Source organism: Pleurodeles waltl, chromosome 3_1 (genome assembly GCF_031143425.1).
Source record: "Pleurodeles waltl isolate 20211129_DDA chromosome 3_1, aPleWal1.hap1.20221129, whole genome shotgun sequence".
NCBI classification, from domain to species: Eukaryota; Metazoa; Chordata; class Amphibia; order Caudata; family Salamandridae; genus Pleurodeles; species Pleurodeles waltl.
In genome coordinates this window covers 1,106,228,764-1,106,249,059 of record NC_090440.1, presented here as the reverse complement: position 1 = coordinate 1,106,249,059, position 20,296 = coordinate 1,106,228,764, and the positions used below count along the sequence as shown (strand labels likewise).

Genomic DNA, 20,296 nt, shown 5'->3' with positions numbered 1-20,296 from the left:
TCGAGGAGGAGGAAGAAGAATCTTTCTCCATCCACGAGTCGGATACCGAAGAATTCGACGTCGAAGAACAACCAGCCGTGAGTAAGACGTCGAAACACACATCACACGAAAAGACTGACAAAGCCCAGGGGACGCCACCGCCAACAGGCCATGGCTTAACCCGGAAAGTAGGTGACCGTCCAACGGCACCGAAAAAGGGCGAGCTGCTGTCGAAGTCATCCGACTCCGGTCGAGATACAGGCACGCAGCACTCTCGGGACCGAGAGTGTGACGCAGACAAAATTCGGCACCGACACAGCGGCTCCGAAGTTGGTCGGCACCGAGAGGGCACGACGCCGAAAAGACAAAAGATCGTGTCGGAGCCGAAAAAATCAAGGGACACGGTTTCGGTGCCGAAAACGCCCGGCAACCGAACCGAAAACTGGTTCCTACTCAGAGGAACAGGGACTGTCCTCTCAACTAAAAAAACACAGATTTGAGGAGGAATTACAACCAACTCAGCCAGATCACACGCAAAAGCGGATCTTTATTCAAAAGGATACAGGGAAGATTGGCACTCTTCCCCCAATCAAAAGGAAAAGGAAACTTGACTTCCAGCAAGGAGACAAGCAACCACAAGCGAAGGTGGTAAAAAAGGTAACTCCACCACCCTCTCCACCACCATCAACTCATGCATCACCGGCACAAACTCCACCATTAACACACTCACCAGCTCATACCACAATGAGCCAGGATGATCAGGATGCATGGGACCTCTACGACGCTCCAGTATCGGACAATAGCCCAGAGTCGTACCCAACTAAACCGTCACCACCTGAGGACAGTACATCATATGCACAGGTGGTAGCTAGGGCAGCCGAATTCCATAATGTCTCGCTACATTCGGAGCCTATTGAGGATGACTTCCTCTTTAACACCCTGTCCTCCACCCATAGCCATTATCAAAGCCTTCCCATGCTTCCAGGAATGCTAAGGCACTCGAAACAAATATTTCAAGAGCCAGTTAAAAGCAGAGCCATAACTCCAAGGGTGGAGAAAAAATACAAGGCTCCGCCCACAGACCCTGTCTTTCTTACATCACAACTGACACCAGATTCAGTAGTTGTGGGGGCAGCTCGTAAAAGAGCCAACTCGCATACATCAGGCGACGCACCACCTCCAGACAAGGAGAGCCGCAAATTTGATGCAGCGGGAAAAAGGGTTGCAGCACAAGCGGCAAATCAGTGGCGCATCGCCAACTCGCAAGCACTCCTGGCGAGATACGACAGGGCTCATTGGGATGAGATGCAACATCTCATCGAACACCTCCCCAAAGAGTTCCAGAAACGAGCGCAACAGGTGGTGGAAGAGGGACAAAGTATCTCGAACAATCAGATACGGTCTTCCATGGATGCAGTGGATACAGCTGCAAGGACAATAAATACTTCAGTCACCATAAGGAGGCACGCATGGCTGCCCACATCTGGGTTTAAACCCGAAATACAACAGGCTGTGCTCAATATGCCGTTTAATGAACAGCAATTGTTTGGGCCGGAGGTCGACACTGCAATTGAAAAATTAAAAAAGGACACCGATACAGCCAAAGCCATGGGAGCACTCTACTCCCCGCAGGGCAGAGGCACATTTGGCACATTTCGTAAAACAACTTTTAGGGGAGGGTTTCCAGGTCAACCCACAGAAACCAGCACCTCACAAACAAGACCACCAGCCTACCAGGGACAATATCAAAGGGGAGGTTTTCGGGGACAATACAGAGGGGACCAATTCCCAAGAAACCGGGGAAAATTTCAAGGTCCCAAAACCCCTCAAAATAAACAGTGACTCACAAGTCACACAACCCCTTCACACAACACCAGTGGGGGGAAGACTAAGCCAGTTCTACACATCTTGGGAGGAAATAACAACAGACACTTGGGTCTTAGCAATTATCCAACATGGTTATTGCATAGAATTTCTCCAACTCCCTCCAAACGTCCCACCGAAAACACACAATATGTCAAAACAGCATATAGACCTTCTAGGACTAGAAGTTCAGGCATTGCTGCAAAAGGACGCAATAGAACTGGTACCACGTCATCAAAAGAACACAGGAGTTTACTCACTGTACTTTCTAATACCAAAAAAAGACAAAACTCTAAGACCAATACTAGATCTCAGAACACTAAACACCTACATCAAATCAGACCACTTTCACATGGTCACATTACAAGACGTAATCCCACTGCTCAAACAGCAAGACTACATGACAACATTAGGTCTAAAAGATGCGTATTTCCATATACCGATACATCCTTCGCACAGAAAATACCTAAGGTTCGTATTCAAAGGAATACATTACCAGTTCAAAGTGTTGCCATTCGGAATAACAACTGCGCCAAGAGTCTTTACAAAATGCCTGGCAGTAGTGGCTGCACATATCAGAAGGCAGCAAATAGATGTGTTCCCATACCTAGACGATTGGTTAATCAAAACCAATACGCTAAAACAGTGTTCACAACACACAAAATATGTCATAGAAACCCTACACAACCTAGGTTTCTCAATCAACTACGCAAAGTCACACCTGCAGCCGTGTCAAACACAGCAATACTTAGGAGCAACAATCAACACAGCAAAAGGGATTGCTACTCCAAGTCCACAAAGAGTACAAACATTTCACAATGTAATACAAACCTTGTATCCAAAACAAAGAGTACAAGTCAAAATAATACTGAAACTACTAGGCATGATGTCTTCATGCATAGCCATTGTCCCAAACGCAAGATTGCACATGCGGCCCTTACAACAGTGCCTAGCATCACAGTGGTCACAGGCACAGGGTCAACTTCTAGATCTGGTGTTGGTAGACCGCCAAACATACATCTCGCTTCTATGGTGGAACAGTACAAATTTAAACAAAGGGCGGCCTTTCCAAGACCCAGTGCCAACATACGTTATAACAACGGATGCTTCCATGACAGGGTGGGGAGCACACCTCAATCAACACAGCATCCAAGGACAATGGGACATACATCAAAGAAATTTTCACATAAATCACTTAGAACTGTTAGCAGTATTTCTAGCGTTGAAAGCATTCCAACCCATGATAACTCGCAAATACATTCTTGTCAAAACAGACAACATGACGACAATGTATTATTTAAACAAACAGGGGGGGACACACTCGACACAGTTGTGTCTCCTAACACAAAAAATATGGCATTGGGCAATTCACAACCATATTCGCCTAATAGCACAATTTATTCCAGGGATCCAGAACCAACTAGCAGACAATCTCTCTCGGGATCACCAACAAATCCACGAATGGGAAATTCACCCCCAAATACTGAACACTGACTTTAAAATTTGGGGAACACCTCAAATAGATCTCTTTGCAACAAAAGAAAACGCAAAATGCCAAAACTTCGCATCCAGGTACCCACACAGGTACTCCCAAGGCAATGCTCTATGGATGAATTGGTCAGGGATATTTGCGTACGCTTTTCCCCCTCTCCCTCTCCTTCCATATCTAGTAAACAGATTGAGTCAAAACAAACTCAAACTCATACTAATAGCACCAACATGGGCAAGACAACCTTGGTATACAACACTACTAGACCTGTCAGTAGTACCTCATGTCAAACTACCCAACAGACCAGATCTGTTAACACAACACAAACAACAGATCAGGCATCCAAACCCAGCATCGCTGAATCTAGCAATTTGGCTCCTGAAATCCTAGAATTTGGACACTTAGACCTCACACAAGAATGTATGGAGGTCATAAAACAAGCTAGAAAACCTTCCACTAGACACTGCTATGCAAGTAAATGGAAAAGATTTGTTTATTACTGCCATAATGAGCAAATTCATCCGTTACATGTGTCTCCAAAAGATGTAGTAGGATATTTACTACATTTGCAAAAATCCAATCTAGCTTTCTCTTCCATAAAGATACATCTCGCCGCAATTTCTGCTTACCTGCCGATTACTCATTCAACTTCCCTGTTTAGAATACCTGTCATTAAAGCGTTTATGGAAGGCCTAAAGAGAATTATACCACCAAGAACACCACCTGTTCCTTCATGGAACTTCAACATTGTCTTAACAAGGCTCATGGGTCCACCTTTCGAACCCATGCATTCTTGTGAAATGCAATACTTAACGTGGAAAGTTGCATTTCTCATTGCCATCACATCTCTAAGAAGAGTAAGTGAAATACAGGCCTTTACCATACAAGAACCATTTATTCAAATACACAAGAATAAAGTAGTTCTAAGAACAAATCCAAAATTCTTACCAAAGGTTATCTCACCATTCCACTTAAATCAAACAGTAGAATTACCAGTGTTCTTCCCACAGCCAGATTCCATAGCTGAAAGAGCACTACATACATTAGACATCAAAAGAGCACTAATGTACTACATTGACAGAACAAAAGTAATTAGAAAGACAAAACAACTATTTATTGCCTTTCAAAAACCTCATACAGGAAATCCAATTTCAAAACAAGGTATTGCCAGATGGATAGGTGCATCCAAACCTGCTATCTTAAAGCAAAGAGAGAGCTGCCTATTACACCAAAGGCACACTCAACCAGAAAAAAAGGTGCTACTATGGCCTTTCTAGGAAATATTCCAATGAATGAAATATGTAAGGCAGCAACATGGTCTACGCCTCATACACTTACTAAACACTACTGTGTAGATGTGTTATCTGCACAACAAGCCACAGTAGGACAAACCGTACTAAGAACTTTATTTCAAACTACTTCCACTCCTACAGGCTGAACCACCGCTTTTGGGGAGATTACTGCTTACTAGTCTATGCACAGCATGTGTATCTGCAGCTACACATGCCACTGAACGGAAAATGTCACTTACCCAGTGTACATCTGTTCGTGGCATTAGTCGCTGCAGATTCACATGCGCCCACCCGCCTCCCCGGGAGCCTGTAGCCGTTTGGAAGTATATCTTCAACATTTGTACATTTGTAAATATATTACTTTAACCTTCATTTGGTACATACGTATTCATTCCATTGCATGGGCACTATTACTAGCATTCACAACTCCTACCTCACCCTCTGCGGGGAAAACAATCTAAGATGGAGTCGACGCCCATGCGCAATGGAACCGAGGTGGGAGGAGTCCCTCGGTCTCGTGACTCGAAAAGACTTCTTCGAAGAAAAACAACTTGTAACACTCCGAGACCAACACCAGACGGCGGACTATGCACAGCATGTGAATCTGCAGCGACTAATGCCACGAACAGATGTACACTGGGTAAGTGACATTTTCCATATGGTGGCTTGAGTGCTGCCTGGCCACGGGTAGTAGATGCACGATACTGGAACAAATCCAATTTAAATTACCATACTCTACTGAACTTGCTAAAAGTATAGGGATAAATTCTCCCGGGCATTCGGGGCTGTGAGAGGCTGGGAAAATCCCTGGTAACTTTGATAAACTGCCACTGGATGGCCAACTACATACAAGAAAAAGAGGATACAGAGGGGCATTGATTACAGGGGACTGTGCAGATCCTAATGGCCTTTTCAAATTACTTTTCTGACTGATACTCTTCCAAATAACTTGCTCACCTACATAGATAACAAATTCATCTGTGGCTAGGACATGTTCATACAATATTTCTGGTACAGCCCTTTGAGCTGGACGAGGTAAAAAACAGTCATAGCTGGGCTTCATATGGGTAAAACCCCAGTGCCAGATGACCTGCCCATGCCATTTGTTTTTTAACAGTACGCTACCTTCTTTCCAGTATATCTACTGTCAGTGCTCAATGACACCATCTCCCATCCTCTATGTATGAGGCATTGCTGTTGGAAGCCAGACAAGCCATCCCATAAATACGAGTCTTATCAGGTTTAATCATATCAGGTTTAATATGATGTGAAAACCCTTGCTAATCGCATTGCTGATTATCATTCCTATTGCCCATCCTTGTTGGGGCAAATTAGTCTGGGCTCATACCAGGTCGCTTCACAAACCACAATTTGTGCTCAATTCTTGAGCAACTGTCTGACCTGGATCTGGCTTGGATGCAGTGGTTGTCATTTTGAACACCAGCAAAGTATTTTACTCTCTTGAATGGGAGTATTTGTTTACTATACTTGTCAAAATAGGGATGCCCCAAGAGTTCTTAGATTGGATTTGGCTGCTCTTTACAAATCCGATAGCCAAACTTAACATCAACAACATTAACGCATCGCCCATACCTATTTCCTGTGTTACTCGAGAGGGTTGACCCCTGTCTCCCATCCTTTTTGGTTTGGCCTTAGAGCCGCTTGCAACTAAGCTGATACAACACCACACTGAGTATGCATTATTCTATGCAAGTCAGTATACACGAATTTCCCTTTATGCCAGTGTCATGACTCTTTATCTCAGGTACCCAAATGTTACCATAAAATCAGGAATGACAGAATGTTTATGGTACGGTTCAGTGCTATATCTAGCGTATCCATAAGCTGGCAGAACTCCCAAATCTTTCCTCTAATGGATAGCATTAGCACTGGGCTACCCCTTAGAGTGGTTTAAAGATTCACTTAATTAGGTACATGAACTCAAAGAAACCCACAAATAGTGTTACAGGAAAACTATGAGGTGACCTTTTAGAATATGAGTAGATTACCCGGTGGATCGCCCTACCACTCTCCTTAGCAGGGTGTATAGGGCTCATGAAAATAATAATTCTGCCCAGACTATTGTATCTTTTCGTTAGTATTCCCTTACTTTAAACAAAGTTTTCATTCGCACACTAAAAATACAGTTGGGTTGATTGGTCTGGAAGGGAAAGCCGGCTAGGATTAGTTGGGATACACATACCCTCCCATCCAAAATGGGATAGGTTTGATTTGGCCGTCACTGAATTATACTACTTATGCACACATGCGCGCTTCACTTTGCATACTACGGGTATTATTCGACTTCTCATATGCACGCGTGGCTATTGAGAAAGGTAGAGTGAATCCTATCCAGCTTTGGTCATTGATTGAAGCACCTGCTTCCAAAATAGAAGATAAAACATCTACAGTACTCTAAATGCCTGAGGGGCCTGGACAGGAGGACTCACCAACAGATAGTATAATATCAAACGCAGAAGAGCAAACAATCACCCACTGCTGCCCGTAGCACACAAACCTAAGGCATGGAAATATCTCTAGTAATTTAAATCTTTAAATGGAGGGACCTATATAAAAATGGCACTGTTGTCATCTTGGAGTACTTTATGGGCAGTTCACAGGGTACCACACCTTAGCCATATTCCTGTATTACAGCCTCAAAGGGCCATACAGGCGAACCATCCCTGGGTTTCCATTGATGCCTGCAGATCTTTTGATTCTTGACAAGGCATTACGTGCTCTGTCCACTAGTTCAGTGGTTCAAAACCTGTGGACAAGGAACCTTGGTGTTCCGTGAGGCCGCCTCAGGCGGGTCTGCGACTTTTTACAAAATTCATAAATGAAAATTAAAGCATGTACTAATAAAGAAGCAAAATGTAACATTTGTAAACACTTTCCATATTTGATTGTGATTATGCAAAATATTTAAATCTTTGAACATTTGCTTACTGTAAAAAAATAAATATAAAAATATTTAATAATTATCGTGAGGCTCTGTTTTTATAGAGATTACTTAGGCTGGTGGTCCACCTCTTCCAATAATGGCTCAGTGGGTTGGGGGGACATTTAGGTTCCCATATTTTAGTAATGATTCAGTGGAGATCCACAAAAGTCCAAAGGTTATGAACCACTGCACTAGGCACTTAATTTCTGTACCTTGTGGTGCAGCTCAGGCAGAGACCCCTGTGAGGAAACATTATACTAGAACTAAATGTGAGTAAGAGCTCGGTCTAGAGGTACAGAGGAATATGTGGATATGCTTCTGCAATTAGGCAAGCAGAATCTTCTTAACTAGCAGATTGCATTTGGTGCACTACAAATTCCTACGTTGTGTAAACTGCACCCTCATGTCACTCTGGTGTTATGGTCTCTGGAAAAAAGCAAACTGCTTGAGATGCAGAGCACCGGATGCAGATTTAACCACACTTTGCATGGCCATGTGCTGAAGTGAAGCACAACTGGCAGAAAGTTCTATCGGCTATGTTACTGATGCTAAACTGTGAAATTCCAATGGATCCCAGAGTTGCACCACGTGGATGGATCGCGGAGATTCCTATTACTCACAAGAAGCTGCTGGCCCTGGCGCTGCTCTTAGTGAAGAAACTGGTTTCTTTATGCTGGGGCAGGATCCACTTTCCAAGATTTAACGACTGGTTTGATTAATTAATTTACTGGAATGAACAATTGGACCTCTATGTAGCCCTTTAACCTCCTTTGTCTAGGTACAAAGACATCTAGGGTTCATTGAAAGCTTATTTTGTGCAGCCAGAAATGTAAAATCTTATTCATCCCTCTTTGGCCAGAGAGGAATACGGACTGAGATGTTGCTCTGTGCTAAGGCTAGGTTGCTAGACTTAAGAATAGAAAGATAGGATACCAAAAGGTTGAGGTGACATTGTTATGATGCTATGATGATGCGTCGATATAGGGCGGGTACAATCAGAACTTAAGTTGCACTATTGATCTCTCAGCTCCACTATTGTTGCATGCACATTACCGCTACTCTGCTTGCCAAATTCTCTAATTTCTACTACCTGTGTTGACTATGTATGGTATGAATGTGGTGGCCTACAGTGACATTTGTAGCTGTATGAAACTGAGAACCTTCCCTATGTAATGTTGTATTAAGGAATGAAAATAAATAATATAAAAAGCCCCTAGTATTTGATACCACAGGCTCCTAGGACCTGAAATGTGCATGCTCCTACGGGGCTTCCAGAACTCATTGTGCCACCTTCTTACGTAGAAATGTAAAACATGTCTCTGGCCTGCCAGTGCAGCCTGTAGTGCAGTCTTACACTGCCATTGTGACCTGGAAAAGTACATTTTTGCCAGGCTCAAACCATCCTTTTTAATACTTATTAGTTACCTCTAAGATAGGCTGTAGGGCTCATAGGGCATGGTGCATTGTGTTTAAAAAATAGGGCATGTGTACTTATGTTTACATGGCCTGACAGTGAAAGACTTCTAAAGTCGTTTTTCACTGTGGCAAAGCTACCTCTCCCATAGACACTTGGTTACCTTATTTCACTTAATACGAGATAACTTCAGTTGGGGAGCAAATAGAGAAACACTTTTTTCACTCGTTTGAATTGTAATTTTAAACCCTTTTAATAGCAAAGTCAGATTTTAAATGACTATTCTTAAAATGCCCTTTTAAGAAAGTTGGCATTTTCCTGCCTAAGCCAAATGTGTTTCTGGCAGGGAGCAGAGTCACATGAATGTAATGACTCTCCTTTGGTGTGATGTGTAGTCCTTCTAGACATGGAACAAAAGGACCTCAGATGTGGGTAAGGGATGGGCTAAGGGGTTGTACTCAGCCCTTCTAGAACTTCAAAGGGTAGCGTGAGGGCTGTGCCTACCCCTTCCTGATTTCTGAAACTGCCTGCAATGTCACTGACGAATGCAGCTGACACCTAAGCCTGCTTGCCCTTTGTACCCCATGGCAGATGGGAATGAGGAAGGTTAGACAAAGGCGGTATTCCCCTACGCCCCGACTGGCACTGGGTATAAAAGTGGCACCCTCAGAGCCCCTCATCAGAAAACTCCTTGACCTGAGAAGGTTCAGAAGAAGGACTGCCCTTCTCTGTGAAGAATGAAGATTGGACCTGCTTATCTTGAACCAATGACCCCAGAAGGGACTCCAAGGGTCATTTGGCAGATCACCTATTTGGGACAAACCTGGTCCCTGTATCTGAACCATGCTTCATCGTGGTAAGCTGGAACTTCTGACTTTGACCTGGTACAGACCACCTAGATAATCTTGATTGTCCCTTTGTGATTTTTGGTGCTAGTTTCACCTGAAACGTAAAAAAAATCCTAATTTCCGTTTTATTTATTGGATTTTTGTTTGGTGTAATTTCATTTATTCAGACTTACTATATTTTTCTAAATTGCTTTGAGATTTTTCTTGCAGTGTGCTTTCAATTTATTTCTGTTTTGTGTGCTTCATAAATACTTTACACATTGCCAAGTTAAGACTGACTTCTTTTGTGCCAAGCTACCAGAGGGTTAAGCACAGGTCTAATCTAGTGACTTTTGTGGTTCACCGTGATAAGGAATGTGTTTATTACTTTAGTAGTGCTCTTAACAAAATATAAACCAACTTGATTCTGTATAGGGTAGGTCATTAAATAGTGGAATGGAGTAAATAAAATTGGCAAAAACAATGTGATCCTTGCTGATGTGTACACTTTATACATGTAAATAGGTTTCAAATTTTTTTAGAGACAAGGTACATAATAGGACCTGTAGGAGGTGGATATGTGTTCATCCAAATTATTGTTTGCATCACATTATTCCATTTTTCAAGCTTCTTCAGAATTGCATCAAGTCTTAAATCCTGTGATTTTGGGAGTAAAGGTAGAGCGGAACAATCTTCCCCAGGCCCCATACACTGTGTGGCTTGCTTTAGATGTCAGTCTGGAACGCTGTGGATAGGAATGCAGTCCCCCTCTTGTATACTGCTTTATGGTAAAAATGACAATTTGAAAGGGATTCACAATTTGGTCACCACTACCCAATTTTAATTGTTTACCAGTTGATGTGGCCAATGCTGTTCAGTAGAGGTGGATGATGCAAGCAGCATCATTATGGACTGAGTGTGGTTCGCTGATAGTTTGGACCATCATGTAATTTGTTAATTAAGTTCCAGTGATCAAGGGCATGATTTAGAGTTTGGCAGATAGATTACTTTGTCACAAACATGATGAATATCTCGTCGCTGTAATACAAGTGCATTATATCCAATTGCACTTGTAATACGATGAAAGGAATATCTGTCAGGTTTGGGACCGAGTGACTGCCCGCCAAACTCTGAATCAGGCCCCAAGCCTAGAAGTGGTTACATTGTAAACACCCCTTGCAAAGTGCTGTGAGTTGTCCTATTAAAACCACTAATTGGTTTCCTTCTTTCTTTTGTAGGTAATTTGTTGATGAATTACATCTTGAAACCTCTGGTCAAGTACCCTTCACTTCATATCCAAACAGTGGTGCAGTCTAAGGATACCATCCTGCAATTAAGATGTACTGAAAGTGACGTGGAGCATGCTGCTCCAGAAGACGTTTTCATCAAACTACTGATGGTTCTGGAGCTGCTTCACAAACACCTGCTCGGTAGGCAACATCAGGATGGATTCGGCTATCTTGTATTTGTTAAACTATTGATGTATATCATTGTTTTTGTTCCTGTTGCACAAATGGTTCTTTTTCATACCATCTGTTTAATGGCATGGTACCTACCACATGCTGATGTGACAGCTTTTGGTGCATGTCTTGTTAAAGGTGATGGATGGCTCTTGGGAATCAAATTGATGGATACGTCTGAGCAGGAAGTCTTTCAAAAGGCTTGGGCAGCGCTGTCACATAAATTAGTCCACATCTTATTTCATATTGTTGCCCTAGGTGTAAGCCACTCCATGTAAGGGAGAACACACCTCCCTACATCAGGTGAAAGCTGTAGGCTTAGGAAGCAAAACCTAGCACAAGACAATGCCCCATTACCAGATCCCCTAAATACCGAGACTTATTTTAAAGGTGAGAATATAACTCAGCACACCTCTTTATATTCTGCAGGTCATAGGTTTGAAACCCTGCATGATTCCCCTTTGACCTATCTGTATGGCTGCTAAAATGAGTGACATTGAGTTGGGTATGAACAGTTTTTACATTTGTGTGAAGATAAAGATCCTAAAGTTTATACTATTTGGGGGACCTTAAGGAGTGCACACAAGAGTGAAAGTATTGCCTTTGTTCATTTGACTTACGATATGTTCCCATTTTTTTCTGAATTCAGATGTTCCTTTGGAGGAGACGACAAAGACTGAAAAAGAAAAAGTTGTTCTATCACAAGTGTTGGGCAACATGATCTGGGAGGATTTGTCTGAGTGCATCATCAAAGACTGCTTGGTCTACTCTATTCCAACTGACAGCAGTAAGCTGGAAGAGTATGAGGAAGTAAGGAAAGGTTCTGCATAAGACTGTATCGCAAACACTTCTGGATGGAGGGTTTTACAAATATCTACCTAAGAAATGCACCAGTGTAAAGCTGTCATCAAGGCATGCTGCCCTCCAATGTGATGATTTTGCGTGGGCCACACACAGCCAAGGGAGAGCGAGTACAATTCCAAATACTGCAGTAGCTTCAGCTTACCTGTTTGGATCTTTGTGATGGGTCTGCTGAAGGCTGTTTTTGTGAAGCTGTTAGCTTCTCCGACCTGTGACTTGTCTACATCATAGTTGGGTGTGCATTAAGTCCCTTTCTATAAATGTATCCTTGCAGCTTATATACTTCTGCTCTTTGTAGAAGTATGAAGTTTATGGATGGACTGCAATGAGACTTGAGAAGAATAGCAAAACCATTCCCATTGCCTTTGAAGTACATGTAGTTGCTTGCCACTTGTGCCTTAGAGTCACAGTTGGCTTGGATGCATTTGTTTCACATATTTATGTTCCCCTTTTCTTACTTCACTTTTAGTTAAATTAAACATATTTTGTTGTTTCTGTGTAAACACCACTTACAATGCAGAGTTGCAACCCACATGCCCTGTGAGCCAGTATTAGTGTTCAGAGGGTTAAGGCATCCACAGCAGTGGCTTCTTTGTAACCCGAAGTTAACTTTTCAACAATGGCTGATGAACTCTTAACCTTTTTGATCAAAAAAAGAGTAGGGTAGTAACTTCACCTGCCAATAGCATCCACATATATAGACGCAATAGTAAGTACTGGTTTCAATGAAGAAAGAAAGTGTAGGGAATCTATGTATGATTCCTAATGACTGTCATGCGCCCTGGTCAGTTGTGTTTAACCCCTTCGCTGCCAGACCTTTTCCCCCTCAGGTGCCAGGCCTATTTTTGGCTGTTTGGGGCAGTTCGTGCTTAGGCCCTCATAACATTTTGTTCACATAAGCTACCCACGCCCAATTTACGTCCTGTTTTTTCTAGAGGTACCCAGAGTTTGTGGGTTCCCCTGAAGGAGACCAGGAAGTTAGCCAAAATACAGCGAAAATTATGATTTTTTTTTTTGTTTTTAAAAAAAGGGAAAAAGGGCTGCAGAAGAAGGCTTGTGTTTTTTTTTCCTGAAAATGGCATCAACAAAGGGTTTGTGGTGCTAAAATCACCATCGTCCCAGCCTTCTGGAACAGGCAGACTTTAATCAGAAAACCCAATTTCTCAACACAATTTTGGCATTTTACTGGGACATACCCTATTTTTACTTTTTTTGTGCTTTTTGCCTCCTTCCAATTAGTGACAGAAATGGGTGTGAAACCAGTGCTGGATCCTGGAAAGCTAAACATTTCTGAAAAGTTGATAAAATTCAGCATTCAGCAAGGGGTCATTTGTGTAGTTTCTACAAGGGTTTCCTACAGAAAATAACAGCTGAAATGAAAAAAATATTGAAATTGAGGTGAAAAACAGCCATTTTTCTCCACGTTTTACCCTGTAACTTTTTCCTGTTATGTCAGATTTTTGAAAGCAATATACTGTGACGTCTTCTGGACTCTTCTGGTTGCGGGGATATATAGGGCTTGTAGGTTCATCAAGAACCCTAGGTACCCAAGGCCAATAAATGAGCTGTACCTTGCTATGGGTTTTCATTTTATACCGGGTATACAGCAATTAATTTGCTGAAATATAAAGAGTGAAAAATAGGTATCAAGAAAACCTTTGTATTTTCCAAAATGGGCACAAGATAAGGTGTTGAGAAGCAGTGGTTATTTGCACATCTGAGAATTCTGGGGTGCCCATACTAGCATGTAAATTACAGCGCATTTCTCAAAAGTCCGTCTTTTTTACACACTGTCTTACATTTGGAAGGAAAAAATGTAGAGGAAAGACAAGTGGAAAAAACACTTGTTTTGCTATTCTGTGTTCCCTCAAGTCTCCTGATAAAAATTGTACCTCACTTGCGTGGGTAGGCCTAATGCTCGCGACAGGAAACGCAACATGAACACATCACTTTTTTACATTGAAATCTGACGTGTTTTTTGCAAAGTATGTAGCTGTAGATTTTGGCCTCTAGCTCAGCCGCCACCTAGGGAAACCTACCAAACCTGCACGTTTTTTAAAACTAGACACCTAGGGGAATCCAAGATGGGGTGACTTATGGGGATCTCACCAGGTGTTGTTACCCAGAATCCCTTGCAAACCTCAAACTTTGCAAAAAAAAACCACTTTTTCCTCACATTTTGGTGACAGAAAGTTCTGGAATCTGAGAGGAGCCACAAATTTCCTTCCCCCCGGCGTTCCCCCAAGTCTCCCGATAAAAATGGTACCTCACTTGTGTGGGTAGGCCTAGCGCCCGAAACAGGAAATGGCCCAAAACACAACCCTGACACATCACATTTTCCAAAAGAAAACAGAGCTGTTTTTTGCTAAAAGGCCTAGCTGTGGATTGTGGCCTCTAGCTCAGCCAGCACCGAGGGAAACCTACCAAACCTGTGCATTTTTTTAAAGTAGACACCTAGGGGAATCCAGGATGGGGTGACTTGTGGGGCTCTCACCAGGTTCTGTTACCCAGAATCCTTTGCAAACCTCATAATTGGGCTAAAAGCACTTTTTCCTGACATTTGGTTGCTGCAAAGTTCTGGAATCTGAGGAGAGCCACATACTCTCTTCCACCCAGCATTCCTCCAGGTCTCCCGATAAAAGTGGTACCTCACTTGTGTGGGTAGGAAACGCCCCAAAACACAACGCCAACACATCAAAATGATCTATTCCAAAACAACCTGTTTTTGCAAGGTGGGCACCTGCGTTTTTAGTCCTGGGCTCGGCAGCCATCTAGAGAAACCTACCAAACCCAGACATTTCTGAAAACTAGACAGCTGAGGGAGTCCAGGGAGGTGTGACTTGCATGGATCCTCCAGCGTTTTCTTATCCAGAATCCCCTGAAAACCTCAAAGTTAGCTAAAAATCAGATTTTTCTCACATATCTGTGTGGGATCACTGCACCGGCACAAATTTCCTACCACCCAGCATTCCCCTTGGTCTCACGATAAAAATGATACCTCACTTGTGTAGGTGGGCAAAGTGCCTGTGACAGGGAAGGGCCAAAACATGTAGAAATTGAGGGGAAACCAAAGCAAGTCCAAAAGGGCAGTTTTTTCCCCAAAGGTTTTAGGCTGACAAGTGGGCAGAATTTTTATTGGTATAGATGCAACAATGCTTGCTGGGTGTTGTGAATTTTGTGGATTTCTTCAGATTCCAGAAGGTTCTATCCTAAATATTTTGCGTAAATGCATGAATTCAAGCAAAGTTGGAGGTTTGCAGGGCATTGTGGGTAAGAAAGTGGTGTGGGGTGCATGTGAGCACACCTCCCTGGACTCACCCAGATGTTTAATTTTCAGATGTGTCTAGGTCTGGTAGGTTTTTCTAGGTGGCAGCATACCAAAGTCCAAACAGTGCCGGGGCTTACCATTCCAGGTGGGATGATATTGGGAGTTAGACAAGGTATCTTGGCCCATATGTAAAATTAAAACCCAAAAGAGTCCAATGTCCTCTTGCTTGTCATTGGATGTTGCAGGGGTGCGGGGGGAGCTTGAAGACTGTTACCCCCCTCAGTTGGGGTGGCAGCCCCCATCCCTCAGTTTTTTCTTTAATTCTCTGGCATCTAGTGGGGTTTCTGCCCTTCCTGGGTGGAATGGGGTAATTATCCCACCTGCCCTCCTGGATTTTCAGAACAGCTTTGTCTCCCATTTATTGGGATGTGTTATGTCCATACTACCACTCTCTTAAAAAAAATAAAAAAAAATCCCTGGTGTCTAGTGGGTTTTTCTAAAAATAGGCCGATCTGCCCCCAAGAAATGGCCAAAATTAATGCCCCTTCCCCCCCCCCCCCCAAATGGGAGTTACCCTCAAATAAAACACACACAACAATCCCTGGTGCCCAAGTGGTTTCCACCCCCCCCCTTGGAGGGGCAGATGGGCCTAATAAAAATAGCCCCAAGTACCCCCAAGGGGGGCAGAATTGACCAACAGTAATGTGCCCCCATGGGGAGTGACTCTTGCCCAAATGGCCTCCCCCCCCCCTAAACAAAACATACATACAAAACAATCCCTGGTTCCCAAGTGGTTTCTGCCCCCCTTGGGGGTACATGGGCCTAATAAAAATAGGCGGATCTGCCCACTAGGAGGGCAGAAATGGGCATCAGTAATGTGCCCCCAGGGGGAGAGACCCTTGCCAAAGGGACCGCCCTCCCAAACACAACGCACACACACACAACAATTCCTGGTGCCTAAGTGGTTTCAGCTCTCCCTAGGGGCAGATGGGCCTAACAATATAGCCCGATGGCCAACAGTAATGTGCCCCCATAGGGAGCGACCCTTGCCCAAAGGGCCACCGCCCCTAAACAAAACACACACAAAACAATCCCTCGTGCCTAAGTGGTTTCTGCCTCCCTTGAGGGCAGATGGGCCTAATTAAACTAGGCCGATCAGCCCTCAAGGGAGGCAGGAATGGCCTAAAATAATGTGCCTCCATGGGGAGCCACCCTTGCCTAAGGAGCCGCTCACTTTATGTAAAATAAAAACAAAAAATCCCTGGTGTCTAGTGGTTTCTGGGCAGATGGACCTAATAAGATAACATGCCCCCCCTGGGGAGTGACCATTATCTAAGGGGCCTCTCCTCTTATGTAAAATAATACAAAAAATAAAAATCCCTGGAGTCTAGTGGTTTCAGCCTCCCTTCGGGGCAGATGGGCCTAATTAAAATAGGCCATTCTCCCTCCAACGGGGGCAGAAATGTCCTAAATTATAATGTCCTCCCCAGGGAGTGATCCCTCCCTAGGGGGCCACTTCCCTTATGTCAGATTTCACACAAAAAACAAACTCCCTAGTGGGCATTCCTTCAGCATGGTTGCTATGTGATCTTCCTGCAGGAATGCTTAGAGAGACATGAAAGGAAAAGCCGTTCCTTTCCTTCCATGTCACAGTGATCTCCCCCTTCCAGAGGAGAACCTAATTGTCGGGGCGACCTCCTCTGATGACCTCAGCGTGCTGAGGTCATCAGATGTCACGGTGGGGTAAGAGGAGTCGCTCGGGGGTGGCAGCGGAAGGTCTTCCGCTGCCATTCCCAGTGGGGGTGTGTGGGTAGGTGGCCCAAAGGGGGAGCGCCAGCGCTCCCCGTGGGTTGGTTCCAGGAAGTAATGGTTACGTCCTTGGCAGCGCTTCAGCCGAGGACATAACCGTTATGTCCAATGAACCGAAGGGGTTAATTAATTAGGTTGGAAAATGTGGACACTGGGTAAAATGCAGAAAGGACTATTTTATATTTTTGGCACCAAAATCATCTTGTTGCATCCATAGCACTACAAGAGGACATTTTTATAAAATTCGGGATTCCTTCCATATGACAATGGATAACAGGTTTTTCACATTTCCTCCTGAAGACCTAAGAAGACAAACCTTGGTACTGGGGCAGAGCTAGGCTCAAGTAGACTTCAGTCTTATGGATCTGTTGGACGAAATGGAGGTATTACATAGAGGTAATCACTGCATTTATTTGATTCATTAGGGTCTAAGTTATTATTTTTTCTTTTTTGTCATCACAGGGGAATTTAAATGTATGGCTTTGTATGTGAAACAAAGCATTTAAAAAGTGGACCCAGATTTAAATGTTAACCATTTCAGAAAATTTAGAACTGGAGGGATTCTACTGCATTTCCTTATGTGGATGATTAGTCTGGCTACACACTCAAAGATAACTTTGAAAAGGTTAACACAGGACTTTTCTGGTTCTCAGAGTGCACCTATTTTGTTTTGCAAGATGTCACTAATGCCCCTAAAGCCCTTAAACGGCATCAAAGTTGTTTGGGAATGAAGGCTCTGATTGTTCTGGAGCATCTTCAGTTAAAAACTTGCTGAATTGTTTGCTCTGGAGGTCTAGATTGGAGGAGATCTACTCATTCCAAAGGCTAAGGAATTGGCAAATTTCAGTCTTAGAGAAGATGTTTAGGGCCTGTACTTTAGCTATCCAATCAGGAGAGAGAGCTGTTGAGCTGCTAGGCAATATTAGGAGAGGAATTCAGTCTTCTGAGGACTGCGTTTAAGATGCATCCGTGGCATCCACATATTTACATCAGTTAGTCATTAGGCTATTAGTCTTGAGACACATCTGTGGTTTGTCAGGTAACGGTGGAAGTTTATCCTGCTCTTGAAAGTATCTTGATCATACTTTATATATAGGTTGAGTATCGGGGCTAGGGTAGAATTTTGTGTGACTCCAGAAGGAGCTGCAATGGAAGCGGATACTTTCCTTTTTTGATGCCTTGTGTTCTGTTAGACAGGTATGGTTTGAACCTGATCAGCCCATACTAACACATAAATGTTTGTGGCAGGTTATTGTGGCCAGAGGTCCCAAAAGCTGTGAATAGGTCATGATGTAGTAGCTTGCTGTGTTTCGCCTGTATGGAATCATCTATGATCTTAAGTATGGAGGCTTTTGTGCTGTATCAGATCTAAAACAGACTCGTGTTGCTCCAGTAACTAGTTTTACGATGTTTATCTCTCCTTTGCTGGCTTTGTAATTCTCCATGAATTAATGGAAAGGCCAAAACTTGGAGCCCAGAATATGGCGTTCCAGAGGTTAATGTAGTGGTTGCTGATGAGGATTTCTGTTTTCACCCCACTGAGTGTGAACAATATTTTCAGACAAGTCCTGAATAGGAGTGGGGATGTGGTAAGGTGGAAAGGATAATTTTAAAAGTTTTTTTTTCTAACCTTCAGGTAGCTTTGCTGAAACTGCAGGTTATTGCTTTATTCAGTGGTTATTTAAAAACAAAAAAAACGTGCCAGGCCTCTCATCAGAGGCCAGTGTATCTTGCACACACATTGATCCCGGAAGTGCTGCCAATAATATTATTATCATAACTAATAACAATCACACTTCTACGAGTGTGACTTTTCAGACTATTGCAGGCCCCTAAGCGAGGAGAATGGGTTGGGTGGTCGGTAATAATCATTTTTAATGTATATTAAATTATTTAGCAACTGTTATTGTGCTCATCTTTAAATTAGACATGTTCCTGTGCTGGTGATTAAGTGCTGGTGCTGAGCACTGGAAACCACCGGCTCAAATTAAGAACTGGTTCTATTTTGTTATTTTAACTTCCGTAGTTTATATCGAAGTGAAGCTACATTAGGCGTTCGGGTGGGTGGAGAGAAGTGCAGCATGGCATGGAATGATTGTAACATCAAAGGACAGTTGATCCTCACAGAGGCATTTACCTTTTTTCCCTTTCAGTGCCTTTAAAACATTTGACAGTAAAATTGTTTTTTTGTTTAGAACAATGTAAGTTGTGATTAGTGCAGTATTTCTTATTGTTCCATGTGCAATCTGTTTTGTGCCATGTGCTTAGTCAGAGGTGGCATACAGTGATAAACCAGTATTTCTGTTTTTAGGTAATTAAAACCACAGAGAAGTTTGAAAAAGCTTTGAAGGACATGAAGTTTCTGAAAGGTGATTCCACCAACCTGCTGAAGTATGCCCAGAATGTCAATGCCCTCTTTGCTAGCAAAAAATGTCAAGATGTGATTGTAGCAGCCAGAAACTTGATGACATCTGAAATACACACCACTGTGAAGGTAGCTGCACGTACTTCAATTTTGAGCTGTTGATATTTCCTGAATATAAAATTATTGGCAAAACATAGAAGTACCTGGAACATTCATGCATGGCTAGACTGGCAAGTGAGGCACCAAGATATTGCCTGAAGCTGAGATGGCAATGCGTGCTACAACCGAGCAATCTCATTTCCAGTGGAAGCACTTGTGCAGTGTCCATCTGGCTATTGCGGAATCTGTGTGCTCTGCCACTGCCTGGTGTGGTTACTGCAGACCCTCTTGGGGATAGGGCTGTTGCTATATGCTACAACCCTACTCCATAATCTCCGCTGTGTGGGCAAAGCAAATCTTTTCTGCGAGACCAGAAGCCCTGTCATATTCTTACATTTGCACATGCGGCTCAGAAGTACCCAGCTGCAGGTGCTGCATTGATACAGTGGCACACTGGTAAGTGAGAGGGAAGGCTGATGCAAATAATGGTATGGCAGTGGTGCTTTTGTTACTAAGCAGTTTGGTTACAAGGATGACAATAGTGCTATCCATGCTTAAGACCATGTGGGAATGAGTAGGGCGGTGTGCAGAGTGGCTGGGCACATGCTAACAGTATGGATACTCTA

General features: G+C 43.2%; 1 protein-coding gene across 1 annotated transcript in view; it reads left to right on the top strand.

The window, feature by feature from the left end:
* The window catches only part of ZW10 (zw10 kinetochore protein), a 187,447-nt gene that overhangs the window by 70,069 nt on the left and 97,082 nt on the right, over nucleotides 1–20,296 (top strand). Inside the window, exons 7-9 of the mRNA XM_069224379.1 lie at nucleotides 11,047–11,238; nucleotides 11,918–12,078; nucleotides 19,518–19,700. Of these exons, the coding sequence (XP_069080480.1) occupies nucleotides 11,047–11,238; nucleotides 11,918–12,078; nucleotides 19,518–19,700 (536 nt within the window). The remainder of the gene's footprint in view (nucleotides 1–11,046; nucleotides 11,239–11,917; nucleotides 12,079–19,517; nucleotides 19,701–20,296) is intronic.